This window comes from Helicoverpa zea, chromosome 5, assembly GCF_022581195.2.
Source record: "Helicoverpa zea isolate HzStark_Cry1AcR chromosome 5, ilHelZeax1.1, whole genome shotgun sequence".
In the NCBI taxonomy this organism is placed as follows: Eukaryota; Metazoa; Arthropoda; class Insecta; order Lepidoptera; family Noctuidae; genus Helicoverpa; species Helicoverpa zea.
This window is the reverse complement of record NC_061456.1, coordinates 7,207,141-7,226,790: the sequence shown is the minus strand read 5'-3', so window position 1 is coordinate 7,226,790 and position 19,650 is coordinate 7,207,141. Positions and strand designations below refer to the sequence as shown.

Here is a 19,650-nt window from a genome sequence, read left to right as displayed (position 1 = left end):
GAGGAACCTTTGTGAGGGCACGCGCGGCGGATCTAGCAATACATGCGATCGATGCTTATCGCGCGCGGCTCCTGCGTCTACTGACTAAAAAAAACAAGATGTCGGCGCGCCCGTCGCTGCGCGTTCGTGGCGCGTCGGCGCGCATTCGCGTAAGCTACGAACGTCCCGCCCCTTCCGTCTATTCTAAGAAACGAGCGGGAACGCGAGTTTGGCGGCGTCCGGAAATGCGCGGGGTAATTCGATTTGCGACAAATGTTGTTTTAATGCTCCTCAATTGTTAAAACGGTAAACAACCAGCAAAAATATTTTTATCGTAACTGCAACGCCATTGCAAAGTTACGTCGTCAGTTCAATCGCGACGTGTCAGGAACGCATTCTCTGAATGGCCGAACTATAATTAGCGACACCTCCCCGGTGCGGTTATCATCGCAGCATCTTGAATATGAATGTATCAACTCTGTCTTGTGTAGGCTCATCCATCATAGATAGATGTCATAACTTGAACGAATTTGTTAGTTACTATAATTATAATAATGTCAGTAAAATGAAGGGGCTTGTGAGTATGCGAGACAACCATTATAGTTCGGCCATTCAGAGAATGCGTTCCTGACACGTCGCGATTGAACTGACGACGTAACTTTGCAATGGCGTTGCAGTTACGATAAAAATATTTTTGCTGGTTGTTTACCGTTTTAACAATTGAGGAGCATTAAAACAACATTATTATATCAATAATCAATGAATGTTATTACGTCGTCAGTTCAATCGCGACGTGTCAGGAACGCATTCTCTGAATGGCCGAACTTATAGTTGCGGTAATTTTGGCACATCGAAATTCTTTGGCACTCTTGGATATAGGTTTTTCAAGAATGAAAAACAATTGACGAATATACTCGGGTATCCATTTGTCATAATATTATAAATATTATTTCTATACTGTATGAATGTTATCCTAAAAGCGAACGATTCAATTTGCCTATGAGTCGAATTGACTAATAGATAAGTACAATACCTATTTGAATGTTCAATTATGTAAATATTATTACTTATTATTGCAGTTCAAATTATTGTTTAAGTGAGTATTCATTGTATGTATCCAAGGAATGGTTTGTCATTATCAAACCATGTACCTACCAATAAACAATAATGTAATTTTGTGGAATAATCACAATGATTTCCGATTTTTACGTAACGCAAACCATTCAATGCGCAAAGTTTGTGTATAAAATACTATATTTTTTTTTATCTGATGCATCTAATAAGATGAAAAAATTCTCAGGTCAAAGTTACTTTATGTAAAGTAACACAACTGAGCGTTGGCCTGCACAAGGAAATTGCTTTTGAATGTCATTACGTAGACATACTATTACACTCGACTGTACCAACTTTGTTACAAATGTAATCCACTTCTAATTCAATTAGCATACACCATAATTAGTTTATGTAACAGCCCTTTTTAGAGTTTCGTACCCAAAGGGTACAACGGGACCCTATTGTTTTCGCTTCTCTGTCCGTCCGTCCGTCACCAGGCTGTATCTCATGAACAGTGATAGTTAGAGAGCTGAAATTTTCACAGAAGATGTATTTTTGTTGCCGCTATAACAACAATACTGAAAACTAGAATTAAATAAATATTTTGGGCTCCCATACAATAAACGTGATTTTTTATCCGTTTTATAAATAATGGTACGGATCCCTTCGTGCGCACTTCGACTCTCACTTGGCCTGTTTTTCATAATAGTTTAATATGAGCTAAACTGGTACATTGTCTTCTTCATTGTTTATTGTGTGTTAGTGTAAATTATTTGTAGCTTCGTTAACCACAATAGCATAAATTAATAAAGTTCACGTAAATGTTTACTATGACCAACATTTATGTACACTATAACACGCCAGTACGGTACATTAACATTTCATACATAAGTACATATTATACTCATTCAAGTCTTTAGAAACATTACCAGGCGTGCCACTTTGGTATCAATTAAAACGTCAAGTAAACATCGCACAAACTATGCTTAACGAAGAGGCTTCGTATAAACAATTGTATTACATTTATAATCTTTAATATCCATCGCTATGAATAAATCCTCGCTACTGGCGCCCAACAGAGACCTGCGTGAAAAAGGTTCGTTCTGTAGTTTTGCTCAAACTAAACTACCTAAATACGTTTTGCATAAACTACGTAAAACTTCCCACTTCACTAAATAAGAATACCTATTAGCTTTTTGCCATTAAATATGTGTATCAGCATTTTATTCAACAAGATACTTATATCGTGATAGATATATCAGATATATCAGATCGTGATAGATATATTAGAGCCATAACTCGCTAACTCATTAAAACTGTCTACTTGCAAGCATCTAAGTGATATATTTGATTTACATAATTTGCGTGGGAAGGTTAGCATCTTTATAGGTTTCAGTTACTATGTAAGTTTGGAAATAATACCATTTGTATGATTAACAATCTCTCACTTGGATGTACAATTGTTGGAATTTAAGTAAAACTTAGTCTTTTAACTGATTCAACGCGAATATTTAGGTTAACTAGCTACGTTTGGATTACTTTGTTAGCTTAACGATTTTTTCAGTATCTATTATTTGGCTCTTAGTAGGACTTCAAAATTTTCGTACAATATTTTAGTTCTATTCTGTTAAGTCAAATGCGCATTAAAGCAAAAAGTTGAAGCTTTAGGTGTTACTTAAATTTTACTGGCAGTAATATGCGTATAGGTACTCATAACATTTCATATTTTGCAAGTTCAAATTCAAACATTTCGACACTACCTAGTGATGAACTTTTAGTTCGATACGGTCGTAAGTGAAACAATAAAATATATTGCATGAAAGTGTCCATTTATTTAAGTAATCTTGTGAGCATATTTCGCGGGGCATCAAATTGCCGATCATCTGTAAACTTTAGTTAAGTAGACGATCAAGCCCCAGGGCCAGGCAACGTTTCTAACATAAAGCTCATTGCATCCACAATGGAATCCAATTACATTGCAATTTGTTATTATTGCTTGTTAATGTGTAAGGATGGAATGTTCCTGTCATAATATTAACAGAATAATTCATAACTTCTAAGAATTAATTTATATTGTCAATAATATGCTTATTAAATTACTTATGTACATACCTGTAAGGCATTGTGTGTACTTATTAAAGTAATATTTGTTCCACTATATGCTACTTAATGTAATTGGTAAGATTCTCAGTTCATCAAGATATCCATCGGTGTCAATTCTTGTACGTGCGATATAGCTTTGGGTCCAGATTCACACCACGACTTACAAACTATTACAAGTGTGAATAATTTCAAGTTTTCAAGTTGATAATAACGAAATAATACCATCATCCTCCTGCCCTTATCCCAATTTTATTTGGGGTCGGCGCAGCATGTTTTCTTCTTCCATATAATTCATTAGTAAATAAAGACTTGCCTATTGTTATTCATAAATACAAAAGCCCATACAAAATTGTGCACTTAATTGTACAATAAAGCTTTAATTCTTTCCCGATATGGATTTAACAGTTTAATCTGCTCGTGCGTAAATAAATTGTTTGAGGAAATCAGCTCATTATATTGCTCGTTTAGGATAGGTTAATGCTACCAATTGTGCAGTACTTACCTATTGCATTATAGAACTTATCAGTAAGTTGTACGTGAAATATGTCGTTACGGATTTGCGAAACGTAATCTCTTATCGTAAAAGTAAAATTTTAAACTGTTTCATAATATGTTGGCATTGTTTTAAGGTACATCCTAGAATCTAAAAGGATATTGTATTAACAGGGATTTACAGTAGGTTTTTAATAATGTCAAAAAAGATACAGGGAACTTATTGTCATATATTGCAGTAACACAAAGTTTGAGCCAAACATCAAGCGGGAGTATCAACAATAAAATTATACTTAGCGTAAATTATGTCCAGATTTTTGATGCAACTGGACTTGCATGATGTAAGTAAACATTGCTTTAACAAATTCCGTTAACATTAAGATGTCTTCCCCGTTGACAATGTAACAATGTCTGAGCATATAATTAAATGATACAATATAATTAGATAAACACTTTGGATTATCCTTAATTATAATGTGCCACTGCCAGACATTAATATGAATCTGTAACCTTTATGTTCGCGTCTAGAACGACGTAAGTTAAAGGACGTTTCATTTTATTTATGTTACGGAGTAATTAATATATAAGTTGCTAGTTTGTTGAAGCCATTGCTATAATAATTTTGGCATTTGGGGAAATGTTTATGAATTACTTAATAAATTATTTGTTATAAACATTGTAAAAGTAATTATAGATATTATTTTACAAACGGACTCCTTTCTCATTTGTTATCTTTGCCACATAAAAACTTCATTATGTTGGTAGCTCTTTGTGAGGTCATAGTGTATCACTACCATAAATAAGCACAGATTCCTTATTAAACCTACTCACAAATCGCACACTAAATTCTTTGAAATTCCTATAGACAAAAAGAATATATAAAAATAATAGCTTTGTCACGAAATAAATATTTGCAGATTAAATAATACGTATTAATCATTTCTGATAACAATCACTAATAGACATTTATAACGTCTAATATTTATAAAAATCATATCTTTAACTCTACCAAACTGTTTGATGGTATTAAATAGGCGTGAAAAACAACGGTTTCTTACATAAACATATGTATATTGTGGGAAATTTGCATAATTTGGTTACAAGGCTTGATATAACACCCATGTAAACCATCACGCTACGCTACATAACACCCAGTTAGGTCACAAACGTAATTCATCGTTTTGTCGTAAACTTGAGAGCTCGTCTTCAGAAGAAATACTAATTTTCGAATTTGAATATAGAACAACAGTTTATGAGTTTAGCTATCGAGGGTTCGTTGCTGAAAAAAGTTTTATTACATTACATAGGTATATGAACGAACATCAAGGATGTAGGCAACAACTAAAACGGTTTTATGTTACTTTAAACAAAAATAAAATTTAGTTATTCTGTAGACAGGGCAGACCAGTATTCCTGCTCTGTATCCGATGGTTATCAGCCGAAATGCCGAGATGTTCCGCATTGTTACCGCCCGTCCTTCAAAAACGTTGATAAATTGACCCGTCTGCAATTGTTTCTTTTATTTTTCTTATTTATTTTGGTCATGGCCTTTTATTGTTTTTGCTAACGCTAAAGTAACATGACTATTTATGACGTGATGTTTCTATTTGAATATTAAAGCTCGTTATTTTGATATACCAAAATTTTAGCCTGACTATTGCACTTTTGAATGGAATTTGTATGCAGTAGAATGGGCTACGATCATTTAAGCCATCATGCGTGTCTAATTCAATCAATAAAATAAAACTGAAATGCTTTATTCTGGCAGTTTACTTAATGGCAAATTGATTGTGCAATGTATCGGGACATGTTCTAGGCAACAACTAACTAATTTAGCCAGGCATTTTATCCCCATTATTGGACATTGATGTTTATGGACGTGTGTAACCTTTAGCTTTGAGTAGATAATGGTTTTCTAAGTAAACAACATTTTTACTGACTATCATGGGCTGTTAAATTATTAACTGTGAAATATTGCTTGTTTGCGGGTGGGTGGTTCAATATTTAGAATCTTATCTTAGTCATCTCCGAAATTATTAAACTGCGACTACAAAAAGCTAAGTTTGTAGCGCAGTGCTTCAGTTTCATGATTTCTTTACCGGGTGTAAGGACAACTTCCCAAAACATACTTAACATTATTCTCAAATAGAAAGCATTTTCATACGTACCTAGGTAACCTATATAACGAATATCATGGGTCTTAATGAAATTGAGTATATTGTAATCTTTAATTTCGCCTTAAAAAGTAGCGCTGGTTATTGCACAAATTGCCAGCGCTACCAGGAATCGTCCTCACTATAAAAACGGCATATTTTTTTATAAAACTATTTAAATGCTTTAAGTTTGATAGGAAGATACCATACTTAGGTACAACCAATTGCTATACAAACTATTTTATGAGTCTACAGACATTCAGTTTTGTCTAAATCTATTTCTGTATAAGGAAACTTGGATATGAATAGCACAATTAAACCTTAAAAGAATATTGAGTAAGCTTAATGATTATACCTCTTAATTCAATCTTTGGAATTGCAGGAGATACATAATGAGATTTTTTGTTTACAGATAACTATAGTTCGGCCATTCAGAGAATGCGTTCCTGACACGTCGCGATTGAACTGACGACGTAATAACATTCATTGATTATTGATATAATAATGTTGTTTTAATGCTCCTCAATTGTTAAAACGGTAAACAACCAGCAAAAATATTTTTATCGTAACTGCAACGCCATTGCAAAGTTACGTCGTCAGTTCAATCGCGACGTGTCAGGAACGCATTCTCTGAATGGCCGAACTATAATTAAAGAAACCCTGTTTTGATGAAAACATTTCATTTAAAGAAAATACAACTGTAACTTCTTCGTCTTCCGCGTTTCCTTTAATATACCTTTACTAGTAACTTTAGTGAAGTTTGGTTTAAAGGAAATATCAAGCAAAACCATCATACTAATGCTACTGCCCTTACATAATTTTATCTATCATACCACTTATCAGCAATAGTTTTAACAATTTTGACCACATCGTCTTATGAAGCAGACGTGGTTGACTAATGGTTAAAGAACTGACCTTTCGAGTACGGTAGACCGCACATCGGTGGTAACTGTCATGCACCTTAACTCAATAGTAATAAGTACGATTTTCCTATAAAGCTGTTACCACTGACCTGAAGTTGACTTTACAAGGGCGCGGGTTCGAGTCCGTGTCCCGCAAGTATTAATGTAACTTTTCGAGTATCAATAACTTTTCTAAAGAAATTATCGCTGTTGAAATCTGAACTGAAACCTGTCTGAAACCGCCAATCCGCCTTGAGCTGTGATTAAAACAGTCATTCTTGTAGACTAGAAAAGATTATACTGATAAGTAAGTTTTAAACGGAAGTGATATATGCAAATCAATACAAAGAAGTAAAATGCGCCTTAAAAAAAGAAAGAAATCATTATAATAATTAGTTTATTTGTATGACATAAACGAGGCTTAATTAATAGAATCAATGACATCTGTGGTTCTTAATTAGCACTTCACAATATATCGCCAAGTATGTAATTATGCAAATACCTATTTACTGTTGTATAAATCAGTAATAAAGCCTTTTTTGTAATGTCATTTACTCTTTTATCTTATTTTTCTTTTGTGTTTTATGTATGACATCGTATATGAAATGTAAGCCGCACACAGTGGATTATAATTCTAATATGAATATGCCTAGAGGTATCGATAATATATACAGATTTATTGAATCATAAATAATTAAATAGTAAGTATATCATTTTCGTAACATGTAATCAAGTACATTAAATATTGTCATATCGGTGGCCAGTTAATGATTGCTTTCGTCATACTGTATGTAAATAGACATATGTAATTTTCACTTTTCTTGTCGTTCTGGTAGTAAGGGAAATGACATTGCCATGAGCCTCATAACGTGTAGGTAACCGTTAAGAAATTTATTAGAAACAAGGCCAGCAAGATAGGCACAAATGAGTCAATGAGATTTATTCTTATGCTGTTAATGACGAAATTTTGTGTCACACCTTTCTCATCACCTACCGTAGGAACAAAAATATTCATAATATTGATTAATAAATATCTATTTGTGAATAAAAAATGATTGCTTATTTAAATTGTAACCTTTAGCCAGCTGATCATCACCTTCCAGCTGTTAAGGACCGTTGATATATTACGATAGGTTGGCGGGGAGAGCCATAAAATGAATAGAAGTGTTATCGCATAATCCATAAAACATACATGAAAGTGATGTCCCAAAAATACTGGAGAACATCTTTGGTCTGAATACTGAGACGTTAGTAGTGGTACAACATATTTTATTTAAACTCATGTGTTTCCTACTGCAAAATACTGAAAGTGTTTTGTTAACACATGACTTTGATAGACATTCAATACACATAGGTAAAGCTTAATTTTAAGAGTCTCGTAGCATCTTACATAAATGATACATCATTGTTATACGAATTAATATCAAATATTATAAAGCCTTAAAATAATAAGAATAAATTGATATGTATGTAAATAAAACACTTAATACTTTCAATAACTTTATTGAAATTAATTACATTGCATTTACTCTTAAAATATAGCATGACTTTTAACGGCTAAGATAATTTTCTTAAAGCTATCTTAACTTTTAATAATATTTAAACTTTGAGTTTTCTAGTGCAAAATATTGGTACGCTTTCAAATTTCTTATTTATTTTAATCATTACTGTTTAAAAATAATTCAATTCTAACTTACTATAATCTAACTTACATACACAAATGACAAATAATATCAAAGTTTTCAGTTTATGTTGAGCAATCATCTTTTTAATAAAATGTATGAAATCAAACATCACCAGCATAACTTTAGACAGAATGCAACAGAATTTACAAATCAAATTCTAACCTTTCAGCCAAACAATTCAATAACAGACTTAATTTACGTAATTGATGATTATTTATTAATACTTCTGAACTTTTATCTTTATAATATATTTTCTATATTTACACAAGATTTATGTGCAAAGCGTCGTTCATTTGTAAATGTTACGCTGTCTCGTATACATTAGATGCGGGGTTGTAGAATATTAGAAAAGTCTCGGTCTTGCCTTGAAGGGCGCCGCTTGGAATTGTGGCTTGATGTTCGATGAAGCCCCTTCATTGGCTCCTGGGGGCAGAGTCTTCAGGTATTCCAATGCTTTGGCGATAGCTTCTGGGATTGGTGGAGGTGTAGGCAGATGGTCTCCCTGGAAAATGCATAGAAGTTAAGTAAGTAAATTGCATATTTTCTCCTCTTTGCTGCTAACTGGGACTGTATGCAACAAGCTGGCAGCATTATACGCTGATGTCAAAGCTGTTCGGCCATTCAGAGAATGCGTTCCTGACACGTCGCGATTGAACTGACGACGTAACTTTGCAATGGCGTTGCAGTTACGATAAAAATATTTTTGCTGGTTGTTTACCGTTTTAACAATTGAGGAGCATTAAAACAACATTATTATTATAGTAATACTTTTAAAGTGAACAGGTATACCTAACATATGTTGAGTTATTTATTTTAATCAGTACAATTTGACTAGTTTTATCAATAAAGTTATTAATTTACAGAGTCTATACAATACATAACCAACTTTAACAGCTGTAGAAAAGGCCAGACTTATTCATTAAAATTCAATAGTCACAAGAAGCCACAATTAATAGCGCTGTTGTGTAAAACTGTACAAAGTGGCTGTCGATTCTAACATCTCCGCCCATTAATCGAGCTCCACTAAAACTATCGATGAAGTATTGGACAGCTGATAAAAAATCACGTCTATTAACCACTTGACAAACTTATGTATGAAGTTGGTTAATTGATTAGGGATTTTAATTTCGTTTAATTAATGAGGTTTATTTGGCATGTCAACGATAAAAAATAAATAAATAGGTAGCTTAAGTACTTTTCCAGGTCGCCTAAAGTTAAGACTGAAAGAACAATGTCAGACGTCCATAGTAACTTAGGCTCAGTAAAAATATTTCATGTACAGTGAAAATTCTTACAGTTTTTTGTGTAGGTTAATGTCAGAAGCTTTTCTATGTTTTCCACTTTTGCATTGAACTTCTCAAAACCAAATTATTCCAAATTATTAAAACGAAAAACCTGAACTCGATAAACAAAATAATTACTTATTCAAATTATTATTTTTTTTGAAAAGTTCTAGATAACAATTAAATATTTTATAAGAAGTTAGTATTCTATATTTAAATTGTGGTAGTAAAGAACTTTGTGTCCGTGAGAATTTAGTTTTAAAAGTTGATTGGGTGGGCCGAAACCTGACATTGTTCTTTCTTCTTTCATGCTGAATCTGCATTATGTACATGCTTGTCGTTTCATTCACTTCATTCGTTTGATTAAGTGTAACTTATGTAATGTATTTCTAAAGAAAGATCAATTATCGTTTAAATGAATGAATCAAGTTTAAAATCCAGATACAATTAACCTGTTACCGTTAACATTGACATGGTTAACCACATTATTTTTAAATATCAAGTTTTTACTAGTTGATCAATAGCCAATACATAATTCACGGACTAGTTTTTGACGTAACATTTAAATTAGATTACTTTCAACATCAAAGTCAAGTAATTTTTCTACATCGTTGGGAAAGCTTAACAAATATATAAAAATATTTTAATTTATTTCATTTATGACATTTAACTAAGTAACGCAAAATTGTTTCTTCATTCATCCATTGTTGTAGTTGTAAAATACTAAAAAGATAGTTGTAGTATGTCAATGAATTGAAATACTGATATGATAATTTTAGTTTGTTGAACACCAAGCCGCTAATTTCGAACGTAAACCTATCACGCATCATGTAGGCGGTGGTCATTCAAACGCAATGCGCTTGCACCATTTCAGCAAACACTACGCGTAGTTATATAACGAATACTCGGTTCTAGATTGCGTAGGCGACAATAGTAGATCGCTAATGAATCACCTTATCCGTCAGGCAGACGAGACAGAGTCAGCTAAGTCAGTTATCGATATTCAATGTCGACACCAGAAGCCTTCCCATTTCCCAAGAGCGGGTCACGGGTCGACGTTTGATATTTTACAATGACATTTGCACACACGTTAGCTAACTAAGACCCACATCTACGCCACTGCAGCGCGGAGCACTGCAGACATCTTCCTAAAGCTTTACGCAATGATGATTCAGGCTCGAGATGTTTACGAGAATTTACTACTTATAGCTTCACACGGACCACTCCTTGCTTAATGTGGTATTCGGATTCCTTTTTTGTTTACTTACATTTAGTTTTGATGGCATGACCTAACTATCCAATTTAAGGTTTTCCTTACTGGGGTTCGCGCAAATTCTCATAAAAATATATACAAGGACACCCAGGTAATAAGATTGCAACAGGATGATTGGCTAACTCCGACTAGGAATTCTATCGTTGTTAGCAAAAAATTACGAAGACCTTTATCATCAAGCTGACATTTTCAAAACATTCAAATAATCAATCTACTCGTTCCAGAAACAAAGATGTATCACCGTCTTTGAGCATCCATGTAGGTGTTTATTACATAACACCAAATGGACAATTACTGTCTCCTTGCGAAACTACGTGTTTGAGCACTGAATGAAATATAGTGTAAATAGATTTTTCGGAATATATTTTGTAGGTCAATGTTGATTGTCTAGATTTAGAGTGATGTATATTTCGAGGTTATTTTAAAACAAAGCCCCAACTTTTACACGAACTTGCAGTTTAGTTTGAAATAAATACTTATGAATCATAATAGATCGTGAAGAATCCAATATACCTATGTATGTGAAATCCTTCGACCTAACTCAAAAACTAGTATTTTGATTATATTTTCCACTGTGTATTTAGTTGATTCTACTCGGACTTGCTTTAACTGTTCGTTATACCTATCGGATTCCGTGAAACGTCTAATAAGGATTATACAATTTACTGTGATTCCCGATGGAAAGATGTCAAGGCTTCTATTTGCCACCAGCAGTATAAATATAATTGCAATTTAGCAGGTGTTAAGACGTAATTTTATTTTATGCATTATTGCACAATTGTTGAAACGATGCTTCAATCTTGCCCATCCTTTTATGGCTAAAGGCGTAACCATCAGCGTATAATTTGTAAAATTGTTGAGAGGCTTTGAATTATAAGTACCTTTTCTTAAAAGATTTTGTCATCCTTTAAGGCTTGTTGAGAAATCCCTACAGGTAAATGTGAAAAAATATTATATCTGTATTTTCTCTTGATTTCACGTTAATGGTGGATTTGCAATTCTGGTATTCCAGTCTTATCAGATTGAATGGAGGAAAACCGGGTACATTTACTTCTTAGAAGTGTGATATTAGCATAAATATTGAGTTACCTGTGGTTGGAATCCGTTTTCGTCCGCGATGTACGTGAGTGCGATGAGCGAGCCGTCGGGAGCTTTGTAACTGAACTTGCCTTCCGCAGTTTGTATCTCCTTGCCTTCGCCTTGCCCGAAGTTTTTCACGTAACCCGACTCTTCGGCATTGATTTCATTGCCTGTCTCATAACTGGAAATTGAAAAATGTTGTTGAGTTCAAAAACAACACAGATAAAGCTTTAAGCTATAAAATACTTTTTTTATAAAATACCCTAGAATTATATTATTTATTCTAAAAAAAATCATAACAAACTTGAATTCTTCTTTAAACCAATTTTAGTAAGATACAGTCGGAATAAAAAGGTAAGTGTGTATATGTAGTTTAGGTAAAAACATTACAATTTTACTGAGCACGAAGAATCCTCTTATAATATTTATCTCACCTCGAAATTCCTAAAGGGATAATATTTATGTTTTTCTCTGAAGCCGTAATATTTTATACAAAGTTGACACCAAGCACATTGTTATGGATGGCGTATGTACTTCACCGACATTGTGTTTACCTTACAATCTTGCAAGTAATCTTAAAGAAACTAGTAACATGGTATCCTAACATGGTTATTAAACCACGTTAATTTAATATCTTTATTTAGTTACGCCATTTGTCATAATTATCATCATGCACTGGCCTTAAGTAATAATATATTAATATTAGCTAAATGTGTCAAACATCTAACGAACGTTCCCAATATTTGATCTATCTGTTGCTTGCTAAATATTAGATACTAGCCGTTTTCCCGCGGTTTCACCCGCGTCCCGTGGGAGCTTCTGCGCGCACCGGGATAAAATATAGCCTATGTTACTTGCAGATAATATAGCTTTCTAATGTTGAAAGAATATTTAAAATCGTTCCAGTAGTTTTTGAGTTTATCCATTACAATTAAAGAAACAAACAAAGTTTTCCTCTTTATAATATTAGTATAGATTACTATTGTATGGGGCTAATGTCAAAATTCAATTTCCAGTCAGCAAAGCAACGATTGGGAAGATATTGTTAACGGACGTAACAGTACTGCACGTACATATGTGGTCGAAAGAGGTTTTTGTTTTTGATATTCTGTATCGTGGAAAGAGGTTTTTGTTTTTGATATAGAATATCGACACATCTTGAATTCTGTATAAAAAGTATAGAATATAGGTACGTACAGCCATTTATAGGATCCATCAGGATTAGGACCGTCGGATTCATAGCGAATGATTGGGATCGGAGCGGTAGATTGCGCCTGCGTTGTTGAGTATGAAACGGCTACGAGGAGTACGAAGATTAACGAGATCTGAAAAAACGAAAAACTTTTATTAAAATATTGATAAGGCAGTAGTAAGAATATAAGTCAATAGTCATTAAACAAGTCTTCAATAAATTGCGTGTTTTCGTCTTCAAAGACGAAAGCAGTAGGTTTCTGTATAGTTTGCCGTAAGTCTCTTTGTAAACGTACTCAACTTTGACCCTACGGACCAACCTATAAATACTATGAAACATATCGCGCTTAAAGTATGAAATGCACAATCAGTCAATATTTGCCTTTTGCACATAGGTACACAACAGAAGGTATGTAAATGACTTTAAGTACAAAGATCAATAAAGGTAGTGCAGGATGCTGCTTTTGTTGATTGCATAACAATACTGCCACAAAAAAAAAATGCATTTCAGTTATCTCGAAGCCATCTCTACTAGAAATGTATTAACTTTATGAGGAAACTGGGAGTAAAACGCCTGTCAACAATGAATAGCATTGCACCATCAGCATTTTTATTCGCTGGCAACAGCAAAACGGCAGGCGTTTTGAAACCAACAAGCTTTTTCCTACATCTTTATTACAAGTTTTTATTATCAACTCAAAATCTGTAAAAAGATATCATCAGCCTTAATAAAATTAGAAAAGTAGTAGGTACGCGTATCTATTTTGGAAATAAGCTTTTTTTCAGCAATTAAGTCAGATTTAAATGCATACCTTTTGAATTGATTGATTGTGGAAATACATCTGTCTACAGTATTTGAGATTTCATCTTAAAAAATAAATCAGGAAGGTGCAGCTGACATAATATTCAACATTAGTAGGTAATATTCCCACAAACTAACAAATTATTCACAACGTATATCCATCGCATGCCGGAAGGCACAAAGGTTGAGAGTGCTTTCTTCGTGAACAATGAAAATAAGTTTATAGAAATCGTGTGTTGAAACTGCTAACCACACTCAGTGATTTATATGCAACGGCAGGTTTATATGCAAGCATCGGAGGGTATTCCCAAATGAAACAGGACTATCTTGAACCATTGTTATATATCTAAGGCTGGTCATCATTCCAAAAAAACTATACTCTGCATAATATTTTCTGACTGAAAAAAATTTAGGGATAAAAAAAATTAATAAGCAAGTGGGTATTTTTATTTGTACCATTACAGTAACCTGTACAGAACAGATGAAAGTGTCTCTATCTGAACTAAACTAACACCGTACTAGTTGCAACCTTCATGTCATAGACTTCAAAATAGCTTATCCTCGGAAACGATAACAATCAAAAGATAGATAGGTAGATTTTCTTTATTGTACAAATGTACATTTTCTTTATTGTAAAAATGTACACCACAATTCAATCTCTAGAAGAAGTAAAAATTACGAGAATAATTATTTTACACAGACCAGACAATCAGTTTCGCGCGGTCATTACAATTTCAATAACACTTCAGTTTTAAGTTGCAATTCTAGCAGTATGTCGGAACTGTACGGACAAGCCTTTTCAATAGGTAGGTAAGTACACAGAAACAGCTATCACAAACCCGATATATTATTGATCTCTTTATTATCAAACTGAATAGACTAATCACCGTTGACATTTCCTTCTATTTGCTAGGGTAACCATATTTAAAGATTACTTTGGATAACTGCGCGCTTAACTTAAGTAATTGTTTACATACATAGATGTATTTACATTAGCACAAAATGTTGCATTTAATATATCGTTTTATGATGGAATAAATTAATAATAAATCACATTTTATGTCAAAAAAGTTATTATAGTTCGGCCATTCAGAGAATGCGTTCCTGACACGTCGCGATTGAACTGACGACGTAACTTTGCAATGGCGTTGCAGTTACGATAAAAATATTTTTGCTGGTTGTTTACCGTTTTAACAATTGAGGAGCATTAAAACAACATTATTATATCAATAATCAATGAATGTTATAATTTTGTGCCAAACTGAGTGTCAAATAACTTGGTAAACAATATTTTTCTAAATCTATACTGCGCTATTACAAGGTTATGTCAGCGGTTTATATTTTGTAGTGCTGTGCTAAAAATAACAGGCAAGTATCGTAATCTGTTCTTATACAGTTATAATATAAAATAATACGTTTTGATTTTCTTTTTAAGAATTGGAAAATAATGGACTATAAGACTTAATTATAACGTTTATGAAATATAAAAATAAAACTATGACCAAACCGCATTTTTATACTTAGATTAAAAATGGTAACCCCAAATGGCGTTATGGGCCGCCATTTTGTGACGCTAAAACAGTCGTCCGTTGTCGTTTCGTGCGCATAGACCACGTTTTTCAAGTGTTTTCGATCTGTTTTTATTTGATTACCCGGCTTTTGTTAGACCGAGATATCAGGATTGATTCTGTTATTGATAATAATATAATTATACATGTAGGCGAAGATGATGATGAAGACACCACCTCCTCAAGCAAATCGGAGTCTGATTAATATTCTGTTCGCACATTCAATTCAATGTACTTGTAACAAAGAATAAATAAAACAATTTTATTATATGAATATTACCTTTTTTTGGTTTCCACTTAAATAACTAAAATATAAAACAAATGATTCCGCCAATTTAAAACGAAAATAATCTTAAAATAATGCGGCGGTTCATTTTGAAGGAACGGTAACGAACTCAGTGTTATGTTGTGCCCATCACTAGTCGTGACTAACTGATAGGTGTCAGGAACGCATTCTCTGAACGGCCGAAGTATAGTTGTCCTAATGAGCTTAGAAGGTGTCGAGTCCTTGGTGTAGAAAATCTTTTTACATACTTATTTGAACAAAAACAGTAAAAACTTATTAAATTCAAAGTTCTCGCTTGCTGGTATTTATTAACGGTAAAATAGTCAATAAAACTTAACAACGTACTAACAGAATTGAGAATGCCATTTCTTGATTTGTGTGAAAGATTTTTGTCTCAAAATTATTCACAGTGTGGTGCTTTACACATATTGCACGCAGCGGCTCAGTAGGTAAAGGCATACGTTTCTTACGTCAGTTACAAAAGTCCTTTGTTGGAATATGACTACATTATATTTAACGATTGATATTGTGCAAACGGTGCACATGGAGGAAGTTACTCGTCTCGAAAACGTGAGTTAGGTGGGTAGAAATTGTAGGTTCGAGGAAAGAAAGGATTCCGTGATTCGACAACGATCTAAAGCTGCATTTTGAACTCCTGTTCATGAAACACGTGTTGACTTCTGACCCGTGATAACGTAACTGTAATAAATTTGCATGCTAAAATTCCTTGTGGACCGTTAAAATTTATGTGTTACCATAGAAAGCTGAAGCTTTCATAACTTACAATCTGCAGCGAATATTGCAAATACAAAAATTATACCATCACGAGCCCTGGGGGTAATATTATTACTCAATAGATTAGAAATTTTGTTGACAATATGTACAAAATTTATAAACCAATCATAAATCGCCACGCAATATTGCTAAATATGATGTTTTAACGAACAAGATGTAAATGCCAGTCTTAAACATTAATGTCACATAGAAATCATAAACCTGAAAACAATTCTGTCTCTCGTCCTGTGTTTATTATTTAGTGAAACAATTTGGCTTTAATTCCTTGGGTTTACGTGTAACATTTTCATGAACTGATATTACCAGATATTTTTTCTGCTCAGCAAAATGCTTGAAGTATTCTTTTTAACTAGATAACGTATAATATTTGAAAAATGAAGCAAAATACAAAGTATTTAACTTTAGCGCTCCTTGAAACTAAAGAATACGAAGGAAAAGTTCAATCGCTTTGAATTCAATTACTTTATAAATTAAGTATCGCTGGAGTAAGAAGCGTTTTTATTAGTTCAATTCAAAGTGAGTGAGACTATATCTTTTAGTTTGCATGAAAAACATAATATAGAGTGTAATATTATTGGGAAAGTAGCCGTTACTTGTAAACAATATCAATATATATATCTAGCATCAATATCAATATTTACAATATTTTTACTCTTTATGCAAGTACCCATGCCTACTAAAATAAATATATACTAGAATATTATGCGAATGGACTTTCCTATGAACCACCTGAGCTAAGCTGTGTAAGCTCATGTGCAAGTTAGGTTGTAATTATAGTTAGTCCACTGCTAGAAACAGTCCTATTTTGGCTACGCTATGTAGAAATGGAACCTACTTATTGCCCAGCCTTTGGATTGGAAATGAACAAATAAATGTCATTATAAGTTAGCGACATGATATTTTATACAAGACTGTTGTAAGGACTGTAGAAAAATGTAATTCAAACTAAGTTTGTTATAAAAATCTATTCTTTAGAAGAGTTTTTTGGAGCTTTCATATTACGTTGCAAATTATATTATACATTGATAATGTATCTGACCATATATTATGCACTATGAAAAGTCTTATGCATAAGTGACCTCTGAAATTTTCAGCATTAGAGGCCAGAGTCTCGTCTTTGCTTTCTATTATCACTTGAAAAAATATAATTGATGTTTCAAAGTTCCTTGAAATACTATTGAATGCTATATGAACTTATTTGAAGTGTCATGATTAGTCAAAAATTATAGAGAACTTGGCAAAAGCTCAAAAAAAGCCATGAAAACTGTAAATTTTCCGTATACTTAAGTACTATTATTGAATAATTGTTTCCTCACCATTGTGTTAGAATGTGGGGCAGGGGACGTCAATACAAAGGGACTGGATGCAATCAAAGGCACAAATGTGTGCTCGTTGACACTGCCTGGGGTTTATATACCGGCGTGTTTACCTATGAACTTCGTGCGACCCGACGCCGGCGCAGCGCATCCCGATGCATCTTCGCGACGCTCACTTACAAACGTACCCGTACGCACGCTAAACAATCAGATACTAATGGAAATCAAATTATCTTAACAATTTTGAACATCGGAATTCTAATAAAATTATTTATTGAGAATTAGATTTCATGATTGAACTTTATTGGAATTTAACATTTTAATCAGAATCTGATAGGTCCGATAGGTACCTACTTTAATTTTTCTTATGTGTAAGTGCTGATTGTCTTATATAAAACTAATATGTTCCGTAACATAAGGAACAAAATGTTTAAATGGCTTGTTGAATTGCCTGCCAACTGTTAATAGTTATTACCAACACATAAAAATGATGATGGACGCTTTTTGATCAACGAAAGAGGCAGTTAGCGTAATTATTCGGCATGTCGCCTCAAATAGACATATTTCTTAAAAACAATAAGAAAACGACAATTACCTCCATAGCTGCTTATCCAATATGTGCACAAGCTTATCATTTATTCGTGATGTGAGCTCATAATATATCATATACAGAGGTGTAATTGACCCAGATATTGCTGTGTGTGTCTGTTCGTTTCCTCACTGTCTGTTATTATGAACCCGGCTCGCTATTTCTAAAGATGACATGCCCTGAAAGCTTCAATAGTGGTGATCTCTTTTGTAGAAGGTATTGATGGCTCAGCATGCTTTGTTGTTGACACACTCGTCGCTTTATAGGCTCGAAATATATCTGTATCTTGAATGAGATATCAAAATAATTCAGGATATTTGAGAAAACTTTTTTGTGAAGAAAATGTTTTCAGGTTTTTTTTTTTATAGCTTTTCCTTAGTTTTTACTTAACAAATCTCTTACTTGACCTATCTATACCTATTTAAATTAATATTTATTCTAGAAATCAGGAGGAATATACAAATAAAACTTCTGACCTATTTTGATGTCTTCCATTTTGTTAGTCAAGCGATCATGATTGCATTTTATGAAGGAAGACATTAAAGATCCTTCTGAGATAAACTTACAAAATAAAATGAAACAAAGAAATGCTGTTGCTTGTGCTTTTGGAAAAAAATAAAGAAACTTGAAAAAGCATCCACAATGTTGCGACAAAGACGTGAAAAATTTGCGTTTTCACCTGACATCGAAGCATAAATTAGTTTTGTTTTTTACATCTCCTTAACTTCCTTATTTATGAGTTAAAATAATAAGTATGTTAATCTAGCTTTCACAGTTTAGTGTCTGTAGCAAGGTATCAATTTATGTGTTAAAAGCAGCTTTCTCGTATATGAATATTTTAAAGATGAGGGGAAAACGGTTTTCATAATTATGCCTGTAAGTGCTGAAGTATGCAATTTGGACTAATTATAATTACAGATTTTTAACCAAAAAAAGAGGAAACAAACAATGGTTATTGCTTATATGCCATTGATTAGTTACTTTTATAATTTCTTGAATAACTGAAGAAAAAATTACAGCAATGGTTCGTGGTGAATGGTTCGGTGGTATTGTGTAATTAAATACTTTTTCTACCTCATAACAGAATGCGTCTTACTGTC

The 19,650-nt window shown here is 33.2% G+C and overlaps 1 protein-coding gene across 1 annotated transcript; it reads right to left on the bottom strand.

Annotated features, from left to right (window-relative positions):
- Positions 1-8,169: 8,169 nt before the first annotated feature.
- LOC124630431 (endocuticle structural glycoprotein ABD-4-like) lies at positions 8,170-18,026 on the bottom strand. The gene is made up of 4 exons (XM_047164335.1): positions 17,962-18,026; positions 13,201-13,328; positions 12,013-12,184; positions 8,170-8,869 (listed from the first exon to the last, which is right to left on the bottom strand). The coding sequence occupies exons 1-4, from the start codon at positions 17,962-17,964 to the stop codon at positions 8,711-8,713; spliced, it is 462 nt and encodes a 153-aa protein (XP_047020291.1). The 5' UTR covers positions 17,965-18,026; the 3' UTR covers positions 8,170-8,710.
- Positions 18,027-19,650: the final 1,624 nt, after the last annotated feature.